Source organism: Pinus tabuliformis, chromosome 7 (genome assembly GCF_031772625.1).
Source record: "Pinus tabuliformis cultivar Carrire ecotype Pingquan chromosome 7, CPIR1, whole genome shotgun sequence".
In the NCBI taxonomy this organism is placed as follows: Eukaryota; Viridiplantae; Streptophyta; class Pinopsida; order Pinales; family Pinaceae; genus Pinus; species Pinus tabuliformis.
This window is the reverse complement of record NC_142293.1, coordinates 2,063,430,728-2,063,453,789: the sequence shown is the minus strand read 5'-3', so window position 1 is coordinate 2,063,453,789 and position 23,062 is coordinate 2,063,430,728. Positions and strand designations below refer to the sequence as shown.

General features: G+C 35.4%; 1 protein-coding gene across 2 annotated transcripts in view; it reads left to right on the top strand.

Moving 5' to 3' along the window:
- Positions 1 to 23,062, top strand: part of MC1 (metacaspase 1) — a 228,810-nt gene that overhangs the window by 33,253 nt on the left and 172,495 nt on the right. Inside the window, exon 1 of one of the 2 annotated variants that reach the window (XM_089460879.1) lies at positions 6,018 to 6,378. The exons of the other annotated variant lie outside the window; for it this stretch is intronic. Coding sequence (XP_089317005.1) covers positions 6,021 to 6,378 — 358 coding nt within the window. The 5' untranslated portion in view covers positions 6,018 to 6,020. Of the gene's footprint in view, positions 1 to 6,017; positions 6,379 to 23,062 lie in introns of those variants that run through there. 2 annotated transcript variants of the gene reach the window in all.

Sequence of the window (23,062 nt, the reverse complement as noted above, 5' to 3'; positions counted from 1 at the left end):
AACTGATTCCCACCAAGGAACATGTTGCGAATATTTTAAACATATCCCTTCCTATAGATACATTTTAATATCTCTGACAGATGTTCAGGGTGGCATAGATCTCGTCTCATTAGTAAAGGAAAGCATGAGATTAGGGGGAGTAACCCTTTGCCATTGATGTCAAAGGGGGAGAAGTTGTACATAGGAAGAATTGCAGGCATAAGGAGAGTTGTAGACAGAGAGAGTACTACAGTATTGTTGTAGAATTGAAGAAGGGTTGTTATTAATGACAAAGGTCAAGATTATTGAGAATATTATAGTCATTGATGTCGAAGACAAGGGGAGACTACAAATGTCCAAGATAAATATTGCAAGACGAAGATTATTGGAAATATTTTTTGGATACCTCATTTTTTCGATGCTCAGATTGGATAACCTATGTTTGAAGAATTTTTTACTCTAAATACCTAGCTCAAATGGGAGCATAGGATATATCCCTCTAACTCCATAGGAATGAGGAGATATGAAATATTCTATCAAGTTAGTCCAACTAGTTTTACAAGTCGGCCCCATAAGTGAATGTGAAAACACTATAAATAAAGGATAAATGAATGCATTTGAAGATCATCCAAGAAAGAAGAGATTTGAAGTGTGCAAGAGAAGTTGGGGAATATTCTCGGGGTTTTAAGGTGGAGCAAAAATGTGATTTGTAGAGTGAACAAGCCATCTTGGAATTTTCGCTATAATTTTTCTTTTTGGATGTTTCAGGCCATGAAATTTTGAAGAGATAGAGGCAAGATCTTCCTGTACATGTGGTAAAAAAATTAGGCATCGGTTCACCATACTTTTGGAGATATGCTCTAAGAAACTTATGGATTTTGAATGCTCCTGAAGTCTACTCAAAACAAGCCAGTTTGGTATTTTTTATATAACTTATTTTCTAAGATGTTTTAGAATGTGAAAGATTGAGGAAATTTATGCAAGATATCTAGGTAGTTGTGGTAAAAATTGCATACTTTAGTTTGCTATAATCTTAGAGATCTTCCCTGTGAAAGTTAGGGTTTTTTGGTAGTCCTCAAAATTAGCTTCAAATAGGTTAGTTTGACATTTTTGCTATAACTTATTTTTGGGATGTTTTAGACTATTGAATTTAAAAAAAATCAGTTGGAGACATTTTACCTATACTTGGTATTAGTGCAAGAAAGTAAACTCTGAGTTTTGATGAGTTTTGGGCCTCTTGTACTCAAGAAGAATCTAGACTTGGCTAGGATATTGGCCCTATGTGTATTGATACCTGGAATGCTCTCTTAGGTCATGGTGTTTGACTGGAAAACTGGTCCAGATTTATGCAGGAGCAAAATGAAATACACATTTAAATAGAAACACAAAACTCCAACAAAATTGAACTTCAATTCATTGATAACAAAATACTAAAAATTGTTTACATGCGGAATGGAAATAAACTAGCTCGAGTGATAGTAGCTTATCTCTTAGAAGAGATGTGGTGGTTACATGCCTCTGAACTATGTTACAATGAGGCTCGCTAGCCTTTTTATTATTGAGAAACAAGGGAAAACCTGAAAAATCCAAAAACCTAACCCTAGGAGATGAAGAGCCAAAATTTTGTGGGCCCCGTTGGGGTTAGTTGCTACACCAACTTCCTGGGGTCATAACGTTGGCATACGATATTCGTTTGATGCGTACGATAACTCATTAGAAAGATCCATTTGAGGAATATAACTTTCGATTACAAACCCTTGCCAATAGTGACAATTCACCCATTTTTCAACAAAACAAAAAAACGTAGTTTAGGGCCTCAAAACGACTCCAAAAGTTCAGGACCTGAAAAACTGTCAAAAATAGTAAACCATGCTACAATTAAGGAAATTGAAAAGAATGGTTTGAAAGAAATAGTGTTGGGGGTCCAAGTGGAATAGGTGCGTGGCCACCAATATCCATCATGATCAGTCCTCCCCCCTTAAGAAGTAATGGCCCCCATTGCATTGAGGGCTTCAATGAGATGGGGAAATTCCTGTTGAACTTGGTCCCTAGTGAGCCACTTTCCCTAGTGCAAGAGTTGGCCAGCTTTGACAACTCGATACAATTGGATTCTCTAGTTGCGAGTGTTCTTGATATGTGTTTCCATGATCTGATTAGTTATGGCCTGTTCAATGTAGTATGGGTTCAACTTTGTTGGTGTCAACTGCTCAGCAATGTCTGATGTGTCAAACAAGGGTGGAAAGTATGGCCAAAGGCAGTCCACATTGAAGACGGGCTGCAAGCCAAGGAATGGGTGGATACTGAGCTTGAGATCGTTGTCTCCCACAGCCTTAGTGATGGTGTAAGGCCCATATCAAAGTGGTCGAAGCTTACGATGGGCTCTGGTGAGGCGCTCTTCTGCAAATGTAACCAATTTTGTCGCCCACCTGAAACTTATGGGGCACCCCATGTTGATCATGTCGTTTTTGTATTTGGCATTAGCCTTCTCAGGATGTTGTGAACCTACTGGCCTATGTGTTGAATGCACTCAATAAACCTGGTGGCTTTATCAGCTTCAGGCTGAACATGGGCAGATTCCTCCTATGTAGTTTCAAAATGCAGTGCAACATCAAGGGGACATAATGGTTGAAATCCCAAGCCCAATTCAAAGGGGTTGTGGCTAGTCGAGCTATGGTGAGCTCTATTATAGTTGTGTTTCACATAGGGAGGACTCTCATCCCATGTTTGTGAATGCTTAGAGTTGTACATGCATAATCTGTGCACAATCATCCTGTTGACGACCTTTGCATGGCCATCAGTCTGGGGGTGGAATGCAAGTGACTTGGTGAGCTTGGTATCCAACAATAACCAAAGGTTCGACCAAAATGCGCTTAGGAGCCTATTATCTTGATCTTATATAATGATTTGTGGGACCCCCAAAATATACCCACACTCGTTCAAATAAGAGTCTAGCAGTGGCCTCTACTGTGATACTCTTCTTGCAAGCAATCAATATGGCCATCTTAGAAAATATATAACGACAAAAAGTACACAGTTGTTTCCATGTTTGGTAGAAGGAAGGCCAAACATATAGTCCATGGAGATGGATTCACAAGGCCGACTAGGGCCGACTAGGAGTAGGCAGAGGAGTATACAAGCCTTGCTTCTTAATAGATGGCTTGGCGATGACACAGGTAATGCAGGATCTGATGTATTTTCCAACATCCTGTTGGAGATTTTGCCAATAAAAATACTTTCGTAGTACAACCATAATTTTCTCCACACCAAAGTGTCATGCGACCTGACTGTAGTGCACCTCCCAGATCATCTTAGCACGCTCACTTGAAGGAACACAAAGGTGGTCCAAGTAGCATAATAATGCATCCTGGAGGTGGAAGTCTGGAACTTATCTGCCATCCACTAGCATCTAGTATGTGGTGGAAAACTCTAGATCATTTTTATATAGTTGTGGCCATCTAGATATTTCATGGCCACGAGAATTGAGAACAATGGTCAGCGTTACAACCAATGGCCGACTGCGGCAATCTGCAATATGATTGGTGTTTCCCTTCTTGTATTTGATATCCAAATGGAATTGTTGTAGATATGTGGACCACTTCTTATGGAAATCGTTCTATAACTTCCCTTGAGTCTGTATAAATTGCAGGGGGCAGTGATCTGTGTGGATGATCATCTCCTTCCGCGAAATGTAATGTTTCCATTGTTGGTAAACCTGCACAATGGAATACATCTTCTTATCATATGTGGGATATTTCTAAATTGTGTTGGAAAGTGTCTCACTGTGATAGACCACCGGATGCCCAATAACATAGTCAGAGTCATTCGTCTCAATTTCAAATGGTTGTTACAGGTCTGGAAATGTGAGTATTGGTGCAGAGCAGAGGTGCTGCTTCAGCTCAACAAACGCCTTATTTTGGGACTTGGAACAGAAAATATTTGCTTTCGCTCCACCCTTAGTAACTTGACTCAAAGGCCAAGTGATATGAGAGAATCCCAACACAAGCCTCCAATAAAAATTGGCAAGGCCCAAAAAGCTGTGAATCTCTATTAGAGTGGTCGAGGCTAGCCAATCCCAAATGACTTGGATCTTTTCAAGACCCACATGCACACCTTTCTCATCAATGATGTAACCCAGATATTGGACATGCCTCATGCCAAAGGTGCATTTCTCCAAGATGGCACATAGTTTTTGATGTCGCAAGGTTTGAAGGACATGTTAAATGTGTTGCAAGTGCTCTTCCTAACTCTTGCTAAAGATGAGGATATCGTCCAGATATACAACCACGAATGAGTTGGTAAGTGGTTTTTGAAGAAAAAATACAAGTTGTGTGGAAGTATGCATTGTTACAAGGCACCAATAGTAGCAAAGTGGTACATGTAGGTTGATATTGTGGACTAGTAGGAAACTTTTCACTTATGGGTGAATGACCTCAATCATGGTATTGTTGTCAATTACAATAGAACTATGTCTACATATAAACCAACTTGAAGTGAAATATCTTTTTTGAATGTCTAGTTAGAGGAAGAGATTTACATGGAGCAACCAACAAGGTATATGAAGTTTGACAAAGAGGACAATGTACTTAAATTGCAAAACACATTATATGGGCTAGAACAACCATCGAAAGGAAGGTACCAATTCATCGATGGCTACCTCACTAATAAAAGTTTCAAGCTCTGTAGCCCTTATCATTTGCATGGATTTGATCCCTTGTCATGTACACGGATTCAATGGAGCTTAAATATTTCAATTCCAACTGAAACACAAAATTTCAAATGACAAATCATGGTGGGATCCATTATGGCATGGGAATTCAAGCACTGAGAAACAAAAATAATAGGCAAATTCATTTGCGTCTAAGTAGGTATATTGAATGAATGCAACCCTATAAAGATAACAATGCAAGTTGCATTGTAGTTATTATGAGATAGATGTTAAAACATGCAAAGCAATGAGGAAAAACTCCTTCATTGTGGCATGGTGGAAGCATCATGTATCTAATCTTTCATTGAAATTATATATGTAATTATCTCAAATATCAAGAGTATATCCAACAGCCACAAGATACACATGTTTGAACATGTAAAGAGATGAAGAAAAACTACTTTATTATGGTGTCATTGGAAGTATCATGTATCTAATCTTTCATTGAGATTATATGTAGTTATCTCAAACAATAAGAATATATTCAATAGCCCACATACCTGATCATATACCAATAATTTATGACTTAGCAAGAATTAAGAGGTCGATGGGACCACCTACTCTTTTAGCCTTATCACAATGAGCCAAACATATTCCTTGGAATTGAAATCAAATGGATAAATTATAATATGAATAAGCACAAATTTGTATTATGTTTTTACTTTAAGTTGATTCCAAGAATAGCATCATTCTTACTTTAAGTTGATTCCAAGAACAACGTCATTGACGAAGAAATCATGGGAAACAATGCCATTTAGCAACTAGCCATGGAAAACAAGAAGCAACTTATCATTTCTCTTTTGTATGCAAAAGTAAAATGCATGATACTCAATCAAACCAAAAAATTAACTCAAGTCAATTTTCTTTTCAATGCAAAAGTAAAGGACATGGTAGCTAGCTGTGGAATCGATCAACAGTGTTAACTTGTCCTTTCTCTTTTGAATGAAAAAGAAGAGTACTTGGTGACTTGATATGCAACCATGCATAAAGCTAGCATGGGGCTCATTATTCTCCTCTCTTTTTAATGAAGGCCTGCAAACATAAACTCTTTGCTCTATTATGCGTTGCGTAACATAAAGCTTCCGACAAACACAACGATTCCGTTACGCAGAAGATTGGAACGTTTTGCGCGCATAAATTTGCAAAGATATTCCCTTGACAGGAATCTGCCACCCTTTTTTTTTTCTCTTCGAATCTCTTTTCGTCTTACTGCTATCATATTCTGAACTATGTGCCCACAACAACCATTCTCATCGTGACAACAAGCCAAACATAGGTTAGGAAGATTTACTGAAAAAAATACATAGGTTAGGAAGAACAGAAGGAATTGATGCCGATGCTTGTGAATTGCCCCCAATGCCGCACGCCTCTGCAACTCCCACCACTGGAGCACGCGAACATCAGATGTGCAGTCTGCAATTTTCTTTTCCGAGTTCCTAACGATAACGGGAGCGGCGGTTCGAAACCTGCCCACTTGAAACAATCGTGGAAGAATGGGGTGGAATACGGGAAATCTCATATTCCACATGACAATCTTCAGCCACCGGCAGCTCATGGGAAGAAGAAGGCGGTTTTGTGCGGGGTTGGTTACAAAAAGAAGAAATACGAGCGCAAGGGCTGCGAAGTGACGCCGATTAAGAATTTACTTGTTTCCAAATATGGCTTCCCTGAACAATCCATCCTCGTTTTAACAGGTCAGCCAACCTCACTTTGTTTCTATTTTTCCTTTCACAGTTCTTTTGTTTTTATTTCTGATCATGGATGGTGACGACCTTTGGTTGTTCACACTTTTTCTTTTTCTTTTTTAAGTATTTCAGCACTTGAGTGTATGTGGATTGGTGACTAGTTCTATCCATTTTTACAAAAGATTTTTGGACGAAGATCACATGAAACACCTACTAGTTCCATCTATTCTTAAACTTGATATGGATCACAGAAGCCTAAACTCTACTAGTTCCATCCATTCTTTATTTTGTTCAGATAATCGATTTTGAAATATTTAAAAGAAAATAATTAATCAACAAAAAAAATATTTAATATTTTGATTTTTTTTTAATTTTATTATACATCTCAAAATCTACCATCAAATTAAGTTTATAGGGCAAAGAAACAATATAATTTGTCATTGACTACCAATGATAGCAGTAGGCTTGATTATGAGAATATGAACTCTACCATGTACCACATTTGATTGCGATTTTTATTATATGTACCTCAGGATTGATAAGAAAGTTGAAAATTGGCTAAGTGTGTTGTAAAGTATATTAATAAGTATTTTTAGGTTTTTTAAAGGGTATTCTTAATTTTCACGATAAATTGTATATACCACATTTGATTGCGATTTTTATTATATGTATCTCAAGATTGATAAGAAAGTTGAAAATTGGCTAAGTGTGTTGTAAAGTATATTAATAAGTATTTTTAGGTTTTTTAAAGGGTATTCTTAATTTTCACGATAAATTGTATATACCACATTTGATTGTGATTTTTATTATATGTACCTCAGGATTGATAAGAAAGTTGAAAATTGGCTAAGTGTGTTGTAAAGTATATTAGTAAGTATTTTTAGGTTTTTTAAAGGGTATTCTTAATTTTCATTATAAATTGTAAAAGTTTTGAAATTTTAAATGTGTAATGAAAGGGATGATCACTTGCACTTGTTAAAAGTGCAATTAGAATGGATGTTGAAAACAAAATTTGTCTTGAGAGGCTAGGATATCTAACTTTTAGAAGTATTAAACTGATGGCTTAGTTGAATATGGTTCATGGTTTTTTTGGAGTGGTTCTTCCTAAATGTGTATGTGAGTGTCGTGTTCTTGGTAAGTATTATTAATTAAAATTGAGAAAGGGAAGTCTTGGAGGGCAAAGTCATGGTTGAAGTTAATGCATAGTGATCTTTGTAAAATGAACCATTCTTGGTAAGCATCATCAATAAAAATTGAGAAAGAGAAGTCTTGGAGGGCAAAGTTATAGTTGAAGTTAACGCATAGTGATCTTTGTACACTGAATCATCCTTCTCTAACAGATCTAAGGTACGTTGTCATCCTAAGTGATGATCTTTCTAGGTTTACTTGGGTTTATGTCTTGAAAATAAAGGATACAGCTTTTGATAAACTCGATGAGTTTATAGCAGTGTTAAAAAGCAATGTGGTTGATTTATAAAATTTAAGATATGATAATGGAGAAGACTGTTGGAGATCAGATGTATAGCTAACAGTGAAATATAGACACAACAATTAACATCATGCACAGATACACAACTTTTAACGTGGTTCACCCAACCATTCTGGGCTACGTCCACCAAACTAAGGCATCGGCAATTCTCATTAATCAAACAGGAGATTACATCAATGAAACTCTTACACTTTCCAGCTATCCGTATGACCACCTATTTTATAGCAAAGAGAATCTAACTGCTTCTCACATCAAATTTAGGATGCATTAAATCTCTCCCAACAACCTGGAGATAATCCAGCAACAGATTTTCTATTGTTGTCACACACTAGGATTTTGCCTATTTTGACCAAAACAGAAAAATCTCAACAATCTCCACCTTGAAAACAATTACCCTGATTCCCTGTTTGTTTATTATTTTCATCTTTTCTGCAAGCCAAGAGAAGCCAAACACCAGCGTAGCTTCTCCAACAAAACTGGTTTCGTGAACATGTTTGCACAGTTCTCCTTTGTATGCACCTTTTCCAGAGAGACTCCCCTTTCAGTGATAACCTGTCTTACAAAATGGTACTTAATTGGAATATGCTTTGATTTACTATGATAGGCTGGATTCTTAGCCAAATGTATTGCACTTTGACTATCACAAAGTAATCTGATGTTGTCCTGTAACCTACCAAACTCACCAAGCAAACCTTTCAACCAAACCGCCTCTTTGCAAGCATGAGAAGCAGCAATGTATTCTGCTTCAGTAGTGGATAAAGCAACAATATTCTGTAGCTTTGACATCCAGCTTATAGCTCCACCTGCAAGAGTAAAGACGTACCCTGAAGTTGATCTTCTCTTATCCAAATCACCTGCAAAATCGGAATCAACATATCCGCAAACAAATTCACTACTCTTATTGTAAGAAATACAATAACTACTTGTGCCTCTCAAGTACCGAAGCACCCATTTCACTGCTGACCAGTGTTCTTTACCCGGATTTGCCATGTACCTGCTGACAACCCCAACTGCATGTGAAATATCTGGTCGAGTACAAACCATCGCATACATTAAACATCCTACTACATTGGCATATGGAATTCGAGACATATAATCCTTTTCTTCATCTGTATTAGGACATAAACTCGAAGAAAGATTAAAATGGGAAGCTAAAGGGACTGACACAGGCTTCACATTATCCATACCAAACCTCAAATGTATTTTCTCAATATACTTTTGTTGTGATAGCCATAGCTTACCATTGCTCCTGTCTCTGGAAATCTCCATGCCCAAAATCTGTCTTGCAGCTCCTAGATCTTTCATATCAAACGTCCTTGCCATCTGAGTCTTCAACCTGTTGATTTCTTCAATGTTTTTGCTTGCTAAAAGCATATCATCAACATACAACACTAAGATAATGAACATGCCATTATTTAACTGCTTAAAATAAACACAATTATCATATTCACTTCTTACATATTTCTGACTCAACATGAAAGAATCAAACTTCTTATACCACTGCCGAGGCGACTGCTTCAGGCCATATAATGACTTCTTGAGCCTGCAGACAAATTTCTCATTGCGATGCTGAACAAACCCTTCCGGTTGTTCCATATATATTTCCTCATCTAAATCGCCATGTAGAAATGCAGTCTTAACATCTAACTGCTGCAACTCTAAATCAAACAAAGCCACTAATGCTAACACAATTCTAATTGAAACAATTTTAACCACTGGTGAAAAAATCTCATGAAAGTCAATACCGGCTTTCTGAGAAAAACCTTTTGCAACCAGCCTTGCTTTGTACCTGTCTTCCGTATCATTCACACCCCGTTTCAGCTTGTACACCCACTTACATCCCACAGTTTTCCTGCCTTTGGGAAGTTCAACCAGATCCCATGTGCCATTCTTACTTAAAGCCATCATTTCGTCCTTCATGGCTGCTTTCCATTTGTCACTATTTGAACCTTCTACAGCTTCCTGATAACACAAAGGTTCATCATCATTAGCAATCAAAGCAACTGAAGTAACATGATCATCATACCTTCTTGGAGGGCGTTTGATCCTTGTAGACCTCCTTAAGAATGTTTCTGGTGCTTCCACAATTGGTTGTCTATCATCTGTAGGAGCTTCTTCATGATCGCCATCTGAGACCTGTTCATGACCTCTATCTGAACCCTGTTCATAATCTGATTCTGAAACCTGTTCATGACTAGAATCTGAACTATGGTCGTTATGACTATCATTAGAAATGTTGTCAAACTGAATGTGCTGGAAATCAAATACATCATCATGTTTCAATCTTCTATCTACATCTAACTGTACAAGAGAGGATTCATTAAACTTTACATCTCTGTTGATGATGATTTTGCGGGTAGTAGGATCCCACAATCTATATCCCTTTGTTCCATCACCGTACCCAACAAAGACATACCTTTTCGATTTCAGATCTAATTTAGTTCGCTGATGTTTAGGCACTAGAGCATATGCTTCACAACCAAACACTCTGAGTTTAGAATAGTCACAAGGGTGTCCTTTCCATACCTCTTGCGGAACCTTGCAGCCTATCGCCGTTGATGGAGATCGGTTTATCACATAACAAGCTGTTGCCACTGCTTCCGTCCACAACTCCTTTTGCAACCCGGCATTACTCAGCATACACCTTGCTCTTTCTAGAAGAGTCTTGTTCATGCGTTCAGCAACTCCATTCTGCTGAGGAGTATAAACCGTGGTCTTATGTCTCTCGATCCCTGCATCCTTGCAATAGCTGTCAAACTCCTTGGAGGAAAACTTACCACCATTGTCAGTTCTTAAACATTTTATAGTTCTACTAGTGTTGTTTTCTACCAATGCTCTAAATTGCTTGAAAACTGTAAAAACTTCAGACTTCTTTTTCAACATGTAGACCCATACTTTCCGAGAAAAGTCATCAATAAACAACACGAAATACGATGAGCCACCATACGACGCTGTAGGGGCTGGACCCCAAACATCTGAATGAATATAATCAAGTATCCCTTTACTAGTATGTTTGCCTGTTTTAAACTTTTGTTTACTTTGTTTTCCAAACAAGCAATGTTTACAGAAATCTAACTTTCCAGATCTTAGATTAGGAAGTAACTTACGGTCAGCCAAAATTTTCAACCCTCGTTCGCTCATATGGCCCAACCTTTGATGCCATAGGCGAATGGAACTACTGTCCTGTTCAGACTCTGACACATGATCTGACCCAGTTCTACCTTCTAATTGAAAAAGATTTCCTACCTTCTTAGCCTTCATCACTAGTAAGATACCTTTATAGATTTTCATAACTCCACCTTGAATTACAGTTTTATGTCCATTCGTATCCAGTGCTCCTAATGAAATTAGATTTTTTCTTAGATCTGGTACATGTCTCACATCAGTTAACAATTTGGTTGTGCCATCAAACATTTGCAGTTGTATACTTCCTATTCCAACAATACTTCAAGTGACATCATTACCCATGTACACGACTCCATCATCAACTGATCTATATGTCTTAAACCAGTCTCTATGTATACACATGTGGTTAGATGCCCCGGAATCTAACAACCAATGTTGATCATGTTTTGAAACATTAACAGACAATACCTCATCACTCATACCTGAACCAGATACTGAACCTGTATCTGTGGTTTTGTCTTCCTTCTTTTCTGTCGAAGAGCCTTCTTTAGCAGCCTGCTTTCGCTTCCAGCAATCCTTTTTCAGATGTCCAGCCTTGCCACAATGCCAGCACTTCACCTTTGGCTTCTTTCCTTTGGACTTTGAGCGAGAGTCGCTATGCTTTCCCCCAGAGTGTCTCTCTCGTGAGCGACCTCTGGCCATCATTACCTCTGATGTAGAGGTGTCTGCATTCGACCTCTTCCTCGTATCCTCAGCCAACAAGGCTCCAACAACATCGTCAAACTCAAGGATGTCTGATGTACTAAAGCTTATGGAAGTAACAAAGTGATCCCAGGATTCAGGAAATGAACACAATAGATTTAATGCCTTATCCTCTGAACCAAATTTCACATCTAGACTGTCTAATTGCACCAGTAAGGTATTAAAGACATTCAGGTGATCAGTAATAGAGGTACCTTCTTTCATCAGCAAACCGTAAAGCTGCCATTTCAGGAGAATCCAATTTGTTAAAGATTTTGTCATATAGAGCTTCTCAAGCTTCGACCACAAACCTGCGGCGGTTTTCTCTAACACAATGTTGAATAGAACATCGTCCGCCAGACATAACCGAATTGCGCTCAGAGCTCTATCGTCCATCTCATCCCATTCATCCTCCGTCATGGAAGGAGGCCTTTTGTTTTTCCCCAACAGCGCTTTTGCCACACCTTGTTGAACCAGCAAATCGTGCATCTTCACCTTCCAGATCTCAAAATTATTCTTGCCATTAAATTTCTCAATTTCAAACCGGGCACTTTGAGTTTTCGCCATTTGTATCCAAAAACACAATAATCTCCAAAACTAACCAGCAATTAAAAAACAACTGCCTATGCCTTTCTGCCTTTGCTTTTACACACAAAAAAACATTAACTTATTTCTGTGCAAAATTATAGTTTAAACTGAGTATCAACCATGCGCCAGCAATCAACCCACACACCAACCATTAATGTTCACAGCTCAGTCCTATGAATTGATTTCTACTATTTGTTTTTCTTTGGGAATGTTGGTTGATATACCAATTCACAATATGAAAGCAATTAAAAAAAATAGAACCCAATTTGCAGCAAATTCAGCAGCCCTTTCAAAATCCGATACTAGCAATGCGCCCTGGACTTTTAATAAAAACGACAACCGGCTCTATGTGTATCAGTTGTCATTACCATCAATTGAATAGTGTTAAGCACTCACTGTCATATATGCAATTTTTAAATATCACTGCGCCGTTTTTAAATATATATATATCCACACGGTTTTAAAAAAACCATATCCACGCATATGATATAATCCACGCATTTGTTACATATAACCACGCATTGATATATATATATCCACGCGCCAATTGCAATTTAATACCCACGCTGCGTTTAAAATAAAAACATATATCCGCTGGTTTAAATACATACCCACGCAGGTCTTTGAATGGAAATACGCACCGGTTTCAAAAGATATGTATCAACACCGTCCACAAACGTTCCATGATCCACACTTTTTCAATACATATACACGCTGTTTTTTCAAATATATGTATCAACGTTTTCTGTGACTACGCATACCTTTATTCTACCAGCAAATGAACGCCACGCACAGCAATGAATTCCACGCACGCTATACACAGCTGCCTCCAGCGCCTTTGTGCTCCACCGTTCGGGATTCCAGCGCCTTTGTGCTCCACCGTTCGGGATGGCTATCTACGCACGCAGCGCCTCCAGGCAGCAAATCCAATCTTGCCTCCAACATGCTCTGATACCAATTGTTGGAGATCAGATGTACAGCTAACAGTGAAATATAGACACAACAATTAACATCATGCACAGAGACACAGCTTTTAACGTGGTTCACCCAACCATTCTGGGCTACGTCCACCAAACTAAGGCATCGACAATTCTCATTAATCAAACAGGAGATTACATCAATGAAATTCTCACACTCTCCAGCTATCCGTATGACCACCTATTTTATAGCAAGGAGAATCTAACTGCTTCTCACATCAAATTTAGGATGCATTAAATCTCTCCCAACAACCTGGACATAATCCAGCAACAGATTTTCTATTGTTGTCACACACTAGGATTTTGCCTATTTTGACCAAAACAAAAAAAATCTCAACAAAGACTATACAAGTCATTCCTTTGAAGGACACTCTGATAATGATATCTCTTGAAAAAGAACAATACCTTACAATCATTACCAGAATGGTGTTGTTGAAAGGAAGCACGAGAATTTGATTGAGATGGATATATGTTTGGTTTCGAGCAAATGGAGTATGGCTATATGCTTGGTTTGAGTTAATGGAGTATTGTTCAAGTTTTGGGCAAATATAATAGCTTTCTCAAATTACATTTTGAAGACCAAAGTAGTGTGGGATGTGACTTTTCATAAAAAACGGAGTGGGAAGGAAACCATTGATTGGACATCTCGGAACCTTTATGTGCATAGTTGGGGCTCATGTTCTGATTGGCAAGTGAAAGAAGTCAAATCCCAAGGTTCATTCTTACACCATGGTTAATGACTCTAAAGAGTATAAAACCTATTTAGTGTATGGTCACGGGGGCTTCACTGGGGAAGCAATATCATACCACGTGGGTTCATATTAGGGGATATATATTGAGGAAAAAATGACATAATATATTGGGGGATATATAGGGGGTAAAGGGTTTTTATATTGACAAATATAAAAAATGGAGCTTAAATTTAACGAAAAAATATAAAGGGATATAAAAAATGTTAATGGAAAAATGGATACCTACAATATCTAGTGAAAGTAGGGGTATTTTAAATTGGGAAGTTGTATTGGGTTCATATTGGTAGGGGGTTAAATAATGTGATTTTTAGAGGGATTTTCCAATATGTAGTCAAATTAAGGGTATTGTTTAATATGCCACGAATGCACGTGATATGTCAGAGGTTCACTGAGTGAATCCCCCGTGTGTATGGTATGAATAAGAAAGAAGTGATTGCTTTACAGGATGTCACACTTGATGAGTAGACTTCGAGAGATTTGACCTTAGCATTTGCTTCATGTGATACTTGATTCTGAGAATGATATGAACTCTACCATTCACCACATTTGATTGCAAATTTTATATGTACCACAAGATTGATAAGAAAGTTGAAAAGGGCTCAATTGTTTGTTGTAAAATATATTAACAAGCATTTTGAGGTTTTTTAAAGGGTATTCTTGATTTTCAGGACAAATTGTATATGTTTTGAAACTCGAAATGTGTAATTAAATAAATGATCAGTTGCACTTGTTAATTAGAATGGATGATGAAAACAAAATCTGGCATGAGAGGCTAGGTTATCTAAATGTTAGAAGTATGAAATTGATGGCTTAATTGAATATGGTTCATGGACTTTTTGGAGTCGTTCCTCCTACATGTGTGTGTGAGTGTTGTGTTCTTGGTAAACATCATCAATAAAAATTTGAGAAAGGGAAGTCTTGGAGGGAAAAGTCACGGTTTAAGTTAATGCATAGTGATCTTTATAAAATGAAGCATTCTTGGTAAGCATCATCAAAAAAAAATTGAGAAAGAGAAGTCTTTGAGGGTAAATTCATAGTTGAAGTTAATGCAAGGTGATCTTTGTACAATGAACCATCCTTCTCTAGTAGGTCCAAGGTATGTTCTCATCCTAAGTGATGATTATTCTAGGTTTACTTAGGTTTATGTCTTGAAAATAAAGGATATGGCTTTTGATCAACTCAACGAGTTTAGGGAAATGCTAAAAAATGATGTGCCCGATTTATAAAATTTGACATATGATAATGGCGCAGAATATGCAAGTCATTCCTTTGAATGATACTCTAATAATGATATTTCTTAACAAAGAATAATACCTTACAATGCTTAGCAAAATGGTATTGTTGAAACAAAGTTAAAGACTTTGATTGAGATTGTTATGTGTTTGGTTTAAGCAAATAGAGTATGGCTATATGTTTGGTTCAAGCAAATGGAGTAGCTATCAAGTTTTGGGAAAATATAGTAGCTTGCTCATATTACATTTTGAACAAGGTTCTGACCAAAATAGTGTGGGATGTGACTTTTCTTAAAAAATGGAGTGGGACAAAAACCATTGGTTGGACATCTCAGAACCTTTATATGCATAGTTGGGGTTCATGTTCTTAATGGCAGGTGAAAAGATTCAAATCCCAAGGGTCATTCTTACGCCATGGTTAATGACTCTAAAGAGTCTAAAGCCTATTTAGTGTATGGTTTGACTAAGAAATAAGTGATTACTTTATAGGATGTCATACTTGACGAGTAGACTTTGAGAGATTTGATTTTAACATTTGCTTCATGTGATTGAATTGAAATGTCAATTATTTATCAACCAATTTTAATCCAATTTCTAAATCAACGAGGGCATCTAAATTGAATTCTAATCAAATTTCCATTGTTGAATGGATTATTGGTCAAATTTATGATGGTGGATTGATTAATGGCATCACTAATTAATTCATGGTGAATGCACTATAAGGACACTTTTTTCCACAAATATTCATTATCCCAATTGGATAACAAAGATTAGCTTTAGGGATGCAACTTATTCAAGAAATACTTTTTGGCTAGAAACAATGGGTTAATGGTTCACTCGTGTCACATGTGTTAAAGACATGTGATCATGAAACATGTGTATATGCACGTGATAGGCTTGAACAAGTGATTATATTATTGGAGAATGTGATTCCTTGCTAAAAAATAAGACTTGAGAATCAATTCTCTATCAACAAGGAAAGAATGTGATGAAACATAGATAAGTCTATTGTAACAAGTTTACTTTGAATGGTGTTTCTGAGAGACATGAGGCTTACTAATTGGTAGAAAAAGGTTTTCCTTAATAAGAAGGCATTCACTAGACACTGGATATTACTCTTGTTACAAAAAAAAATTCCAAGTTATTTATCTTACTAACAACCTTGGTTGGGAGGTACATTGAATGGATGTGAAAAACACCTTCTTACATGATCCTAATGAAGAGATCAATATATAATAGCCACTTAGTTTTGCATATAATAGAAAACTTCTATAAAAATTGAAGAAATCATTTTATGGCTTAAAATAGTCATGTCAAACTTAGTATGGAAGATTGATAAATTCTTTCTTCTTCATGGTTTTAAGTGCCATGAATTAGATCACAATATTTATGTAAAAACAGTAAATGACATGATTGCTTATTGATTGTACTATATGTTGATGACTTGATTATCACTTTGAATAGTGGTAACTCAATTCATGGCTTATAGGTGATGTTGAAGGATACATTTGATATGAATGACTTAGGCTTGCTTCATTTATTTTCTTACATCCAAGTTATCTATTTAGATAACAATAACTTCATCTCCCATCCTAAGTATGAATCACATCTCTTAAAGAGGCTTAGAATGGAAGTATTTTAACCTTGTTCTAAACAATATCCATTGAGATTTTAGTTGACTAAGGAATCAAATCTCCAATAGTTGATAAGTTGATGCTATTGTGCACAAGAATATTGTTGTCAATGATATTTACCTAACCCATAGGAGACAAAATATATCCTTTGCTTTTTATTTGGTGTCTAGGTTCATGCAATATCTGAAGGTTGCAGATCTAAAGGCCACAAAGAGAATTGCATGGTTCATAGAAGGAACACATCAATTTGGCATTGAGTATTCTAATAAAAACTCAAATAAGTTGGTTGGATACACAGATTGGGTTGGTGATATGGATGATTGGAAGTCTACTTTTAGGTATATGTTTCATATTGGATCTACTTTGATTGTATTAAGAAGCATTATATTATTTTGTTATCAACTATTGACGTTGACTACATCAGAGATATGGGTACGAGCATTACAGCAATATGGATTCACAACCTAAAGGGTGAGGTTAGATTTCCTCGTGCATAATCTACTACGATGCATTGTTACAATCAAAATGCAATACAAGTGGCTTATAACCCATTTTCTCATAATAAGATGAGGTATATTAAATTTCATGCACACTATACCAAGCAATGGGTGTGGGAGCATGTGGTATCTCTTCTATAGTAGGACAAATGATTAAATTACTAATATTTTTACAAAGCCACTAAAAAGGGGAAAGTTTGTAAAATTTGGTCCTTTTATTGGGCTTAAGTAGTTGTCGTATAGGTGGGTGTTAAGATAATATCACCTCCAAATTCTCCAAGTTGTGTTTAAGGGGGTTTGTTGGCATTTGTAAACCTAATTTGAATAAGTCAAAATGTGGATTGATAAAATGAAGATTGAGATATTTCAACTAGTATTCGAAATCAAAGATCTACCTTGATTTCATATATTATGGGACAATAAATCTGTTTGTAGATTTGACAGGGTAGTATTCAAATTTAACTAAGGACTATCGACTAGGGCTTGATTAAGTGGTCTTGACTACAACACTTGAAACTAACTAAATACCAAAAACAACCAAAATATGTGGATCTATCTAATCTCTTTGTTTTTTATTCTTTGTTTAGGTTTTTTTCATTATAAGAGTAGAAATGTTGTTGATTCCTAAAATTTAGACTTTATAATATAGATAGTCTTTTGTATAAAGATAATTTTTTATATGATATATGAATGGATAGTTTCTCACAAATTAAATTGACAAAAAAACTTACTATTTTGTTCTTAATTTAGTTTCTCTAATAATAAAACAACAATCTTAATTTATCTATAACTTTTCTTTACTAATTCTAAAATAATAATAATAATAATTTCAACCCTAAAATATAATATTAAAAATATCAATTTCAATGGTAAAGAATTAATTCACCTTTATAAATTACAATTTTTTTTTTAAATAAATTTAATCTAAAGTTAATCCAACCTAAATTATATTATAAGAAAAATAACAGTTATGACCATCCTAGAGTAATATTCTATCAAGTCTGGTGTAATTCAAATTGACAAACTCACTTCAAGTTTTACCTCCAAAGAATAAAAATATTTAGATATATGATCACATCGAAGTGGTTGTAAATATTTTAAAGAACAAAAGTATTGTTATATTATGATATAAAAACATTCCACTTCTAACATATATCAAAATTGAAATCACATTAATGGTAAATTAATTTCGTATCGCAATCCTTATGGTAAGTCTATATTAATGTTGATCTTAGAAAATGATTGAATATTTATCGGGAAATTTGATAATGGTTTTTATTATTAAATTATATGGATGGTAAATTTCATAAATAGTGATATAATGTGTATTATAATATATCCTATGTAAAAAAATTAAAGTTTTGAATTAACGAAAATTTTATTAAAATGATAAGATATATGGAAACATAAATTATGTAATTTGTTTTAAACAAATTGAAAGAAACAAAATATAAATAAACTTAAAAACTAAAAGTATTTCTTAAAATAAGAAAATAATTATTTGGGTATGTTATAAAATAATTTTTGATGAGTTAAAAGTTTATTTTCTTCAAATGTAAGGGAATAGGTTAATGACTCAAGACTTAAAGATATTTGGTAGGAGTGAAAGCCTGCTCTCTTATGAATCACTAGAGGAAAATTCGAGGTTGCATGGTTTCCTTTGAATAATAATAATGAGTCAGTCTGCATTCGCAGATAGTAGCCAGTAATGATTGTCCCCATTGTTAATTTGACAATTGAGTTATGGTAGTTTTTTCTTTTGTTTAAACAAATAAAACAAACATAAACATAAGTTAAAGAATTATAAGAAATATTGAATAGATATTCAAATTATGAAACCTTAATTAGACACTAGTCAAAGATGTTAAAATTATAAAAGAAAATAAAAGTAGAAATAAAAGTCTAAAGAAAGATAAATAGAAAAATAAGAATAGAAATAAAAGTCTAAAAAAAGATAAGTAAAAATGACAATCTTAGAGAAAAATAAAAACAATAGAAAAAAAGAAGAAGATAAAATTTGTATAGAAGTTGAGGCAACTCTAAATAAGAATTCAATGTAAATATGTAAGAACTTGATGGGTAGAATTGAGCCAAACTAACATGTAGACCTAAGACCAAGCTCTAGGATTATCAATAAAAAGGTTTTTATCTAGATTTTTTGTGCCCAAATGATATAAAATATTGATTTTGTTATCTTACTTGTCAACAACAACAACATCCCAAGGTTTTTCCACATGTTCAATCTTTAACCTTACAACTAGCCTCAACTACAAGTTCTATCTCGACCATGAGTAACAAGGTTGATATCAAGATATTTTTCTCTGGATGGATATTTTTCCCAAAGCACAATATTGGTCCTATATTATCACTCGAAAAAAAATTAACGTCAATATTGCAACTAAGATACGCTTCTATGCCTTTTGATTCCTTGTTAATAGTGACCAACCTCACTTTTTCACTTGTTGGGATCATATGATTTATCTTGACATCATGGAAGCCTAAAGACATGGCTATCTAAGTATGATAAGCCCCATAAAAAATTTCAAATTCTAGTATTGTTTATTTGAAGTATGGACCAACCTGACCTAGATGGTTCCTACCGTCTTTACAGTTTTTAGGTGACGAAGTATTTTATTGGAAATATTTGAAGCACTTAAGCATCCATATTTCAAGCAAAAAAGAAGTCACTTTTAGTTGATAGATGAGTGGTACTATGATAAAGTATTTGGTGAAAGTTTTTTTATAATAACTTTTTTTCCACAATCAACTTTGTATAAATAAATTGCGGTATGTGGAATTTGTAGGTTGCAAGGGAGAATGGTAAAGTAGTTAAAATTTCAAGTATTATATCATGCTATATAACAATGTTGAAATCTACTTCAATGCTATATAGCAATGTTGAAATCTACTTCAAACACTTTTAAGAAGAAGTGAAGATCACGGCCCTTCTCATTAGTGTCCATATAATTAAATTTTAGTAAGTTTCCATTAAATAGTATTTTTTTTGTTAAAGTTCGCAATGACATCTTATATGTGTATTTTGGATGTCCAGTAGAAAAGTTGTAGCCTTCAGAATATAGATCTAGAAGGAATTGAACTCATGAGCTCTTACCTCCCTAATGCAAACTAACCTCACTCCCTTAAACAAGAAGTGGATGCTCTTGTTGTTGGAGATCAAGGCTAAGAGTTGATTCATAAATGAGGTTGCTTGTGATAATCACAGTTAATTCAACTCACCTAAAATTGAACACCTAGTGAGGCAACTTCAATCCATGTTACATACAACACATAGGTATGAAGTAATATGCCAATACCAAATTTTAGAATTGTGATGTTATTCATCTCAATATTCCTTAATTTTATAGCACCAAAGCCAACAATTCCTTCATTGCTTGAATTCTTGAGAAACAATTTGTAATCAATCATCACATGGATGACTCAATTCACTAGCTCAAACCTTTAATTTATGCATAATTAATTTGATACTTTTGCGTTTATTTCTGCTATGAAATTAACAACAATTGTGTATTCAAAATGAAAATAACTTAATGCAAAAAGAGATGCATGCAAGAGTTACCCACTCTCAAACTAAAGATTCTTTGGTGTTCTTATTCGTATTCTGCAATACATACAATGTTTACAAGATTTGGATGGTTTTGCACATTATGGATAATTCCTTCCTTGGTTTGTTTGTCCTCTTAGCTTTTGTAGTTTGCAACTTGAAATATTATCTCTTCTCTGTTAAAATTACATTCAACCTTCAATGATTGAAACCACATCTAACATAGAAATAATAACAAGTTGTCCAGATGTGTCGTTCCATCAATGATAATAAACATTTCATGTTTAGGTCTTCTCCCTTCTATTACTTCCCCTATCTTTGTCTCTTCTTCCCTATGTCAATTGTGTTAGAAATATTGAGAGGGGAGGGTGAATCAATATTTCATTATTTCTAACTATTTTTACCTTTTAAAACATTTGATGCACATAAATCATGAAACACATATCTTCACAAGAAACACTTACATTTTTTCTTTATAAATATTTTGTAAACTTCCTTGTACAAAGTAAGCACCAACTTACAACTTTCGTAGGCACCAACCTACAAGAGATTTCATTCCCCTAGTTGAGCATCAACTTAGTGAATGTAGGCACCAACCTAGAGGAGACACCAATCTTTCAACTAAGCACCAACCCATAAAATTATAGGCACCAACCTACGTCTTCAAGTTTTCCTTGGATCTGTCATCAATAACTTCCAGTCCTCAACAAATTATTTAGTGAGTTGTCATCTAACCATGCAATCCTCAAGTTTTCACCTTCAAGATTGATCACAACCACTTGAACTTTATGTCTTATCTTTTTGCTCTTTTACTAGGCTTCTTGAACTGACTCTTTAGACTTAATTTGATACATGTCAGTTCTTTGTATTTGATAAAAAAGAGGTCTACCCACCTAGTACTTCAACTTCCTCAACTCTTGTTGTTCATTGTTCAATTATCACTACTTAGGCTCATTATATGTTCAAAGAGAAGGTCTTCCCACCTGGTAGCTTGTACACAACACTATAGATTTATTTATGCTACATAAGTATTTTAAAAACACTTGGATTCAAATAGGATTTTACAAACTTGAAGGTCCACTTCCTGCGACCTATCAAACTTTGCACTAAACACTCCCCTTAAGCAGCCCATAGCCAACCTCAAAAATTGTCCACAATAGCCTTGTTCTTAACTCTTGTTGTAATGTGACTTAAAACAATCACATGCCTTCTGTAATAGTATACTTCAAATATTTTCTCATTATAAAATAACCCTTAACTCATCTTGTTTTCATAGAGATAGCCAACAAAAAAACCGTTGCAATAGTTCTCCAACAGACCTTGGCGACCTTAAAAATATTACTAGAACTTGGTTTGTAATATGGTTGCAACTTTAGCCTCAAAATAGACTTGAACTTGGCTTTCAATGCACCATAACTCATCCCTCAAGACAGGATTGAACTTGGCCTACAAAAACACCAGGACTCAACCCTCAATATAGGCCAAAAACTTGGCCTTCCACGCTAGAATTTGATCCTCTAACCAGACCTAAAACTTGACCTTCAAAGGGGATAGAACTCAGCCCTCAAGACAGTTATGAAACTCAACCTTTTCCTCGCTAGAATTCGGCCTACTTAGCCTCCTAAATTTGATATTCAACAAGGGTTTCACTTGGCCTCAGCAAAAAACAAACCCTTCACCAAACAATTATGTCAAAAACCCTTTTATAGCCTAGGTACAACAGATATATCTTCCTCTAGCTTGGCTAGACTCCCAACTCAACTTCACTTTAGTTGGTTCATGAGGTGTGAACCTTAGAATTTCTCCTTCACTACCCTAGAACAAGATCAAACTTGCACTTGAGCAATGGCATGAATGACTTCTCCTCAATGCCTATTTATAGTGTGTTTGACCCTGGAAATTATGGCCAACCTATCCACTACTTGAGCTGACTTGTGCTCTAGTAGGATTATATATGTGTGTGTGTGTGTATTCATTCAAAACTTAATTTCTCCCCAACAACGAGGAGTTCGAATGCATCACATATCTCATTAGAAGGGTCTTGAAATATATTATTTGACTATGTAATCTTCTCCTTCATTTCGACATCCTTTGA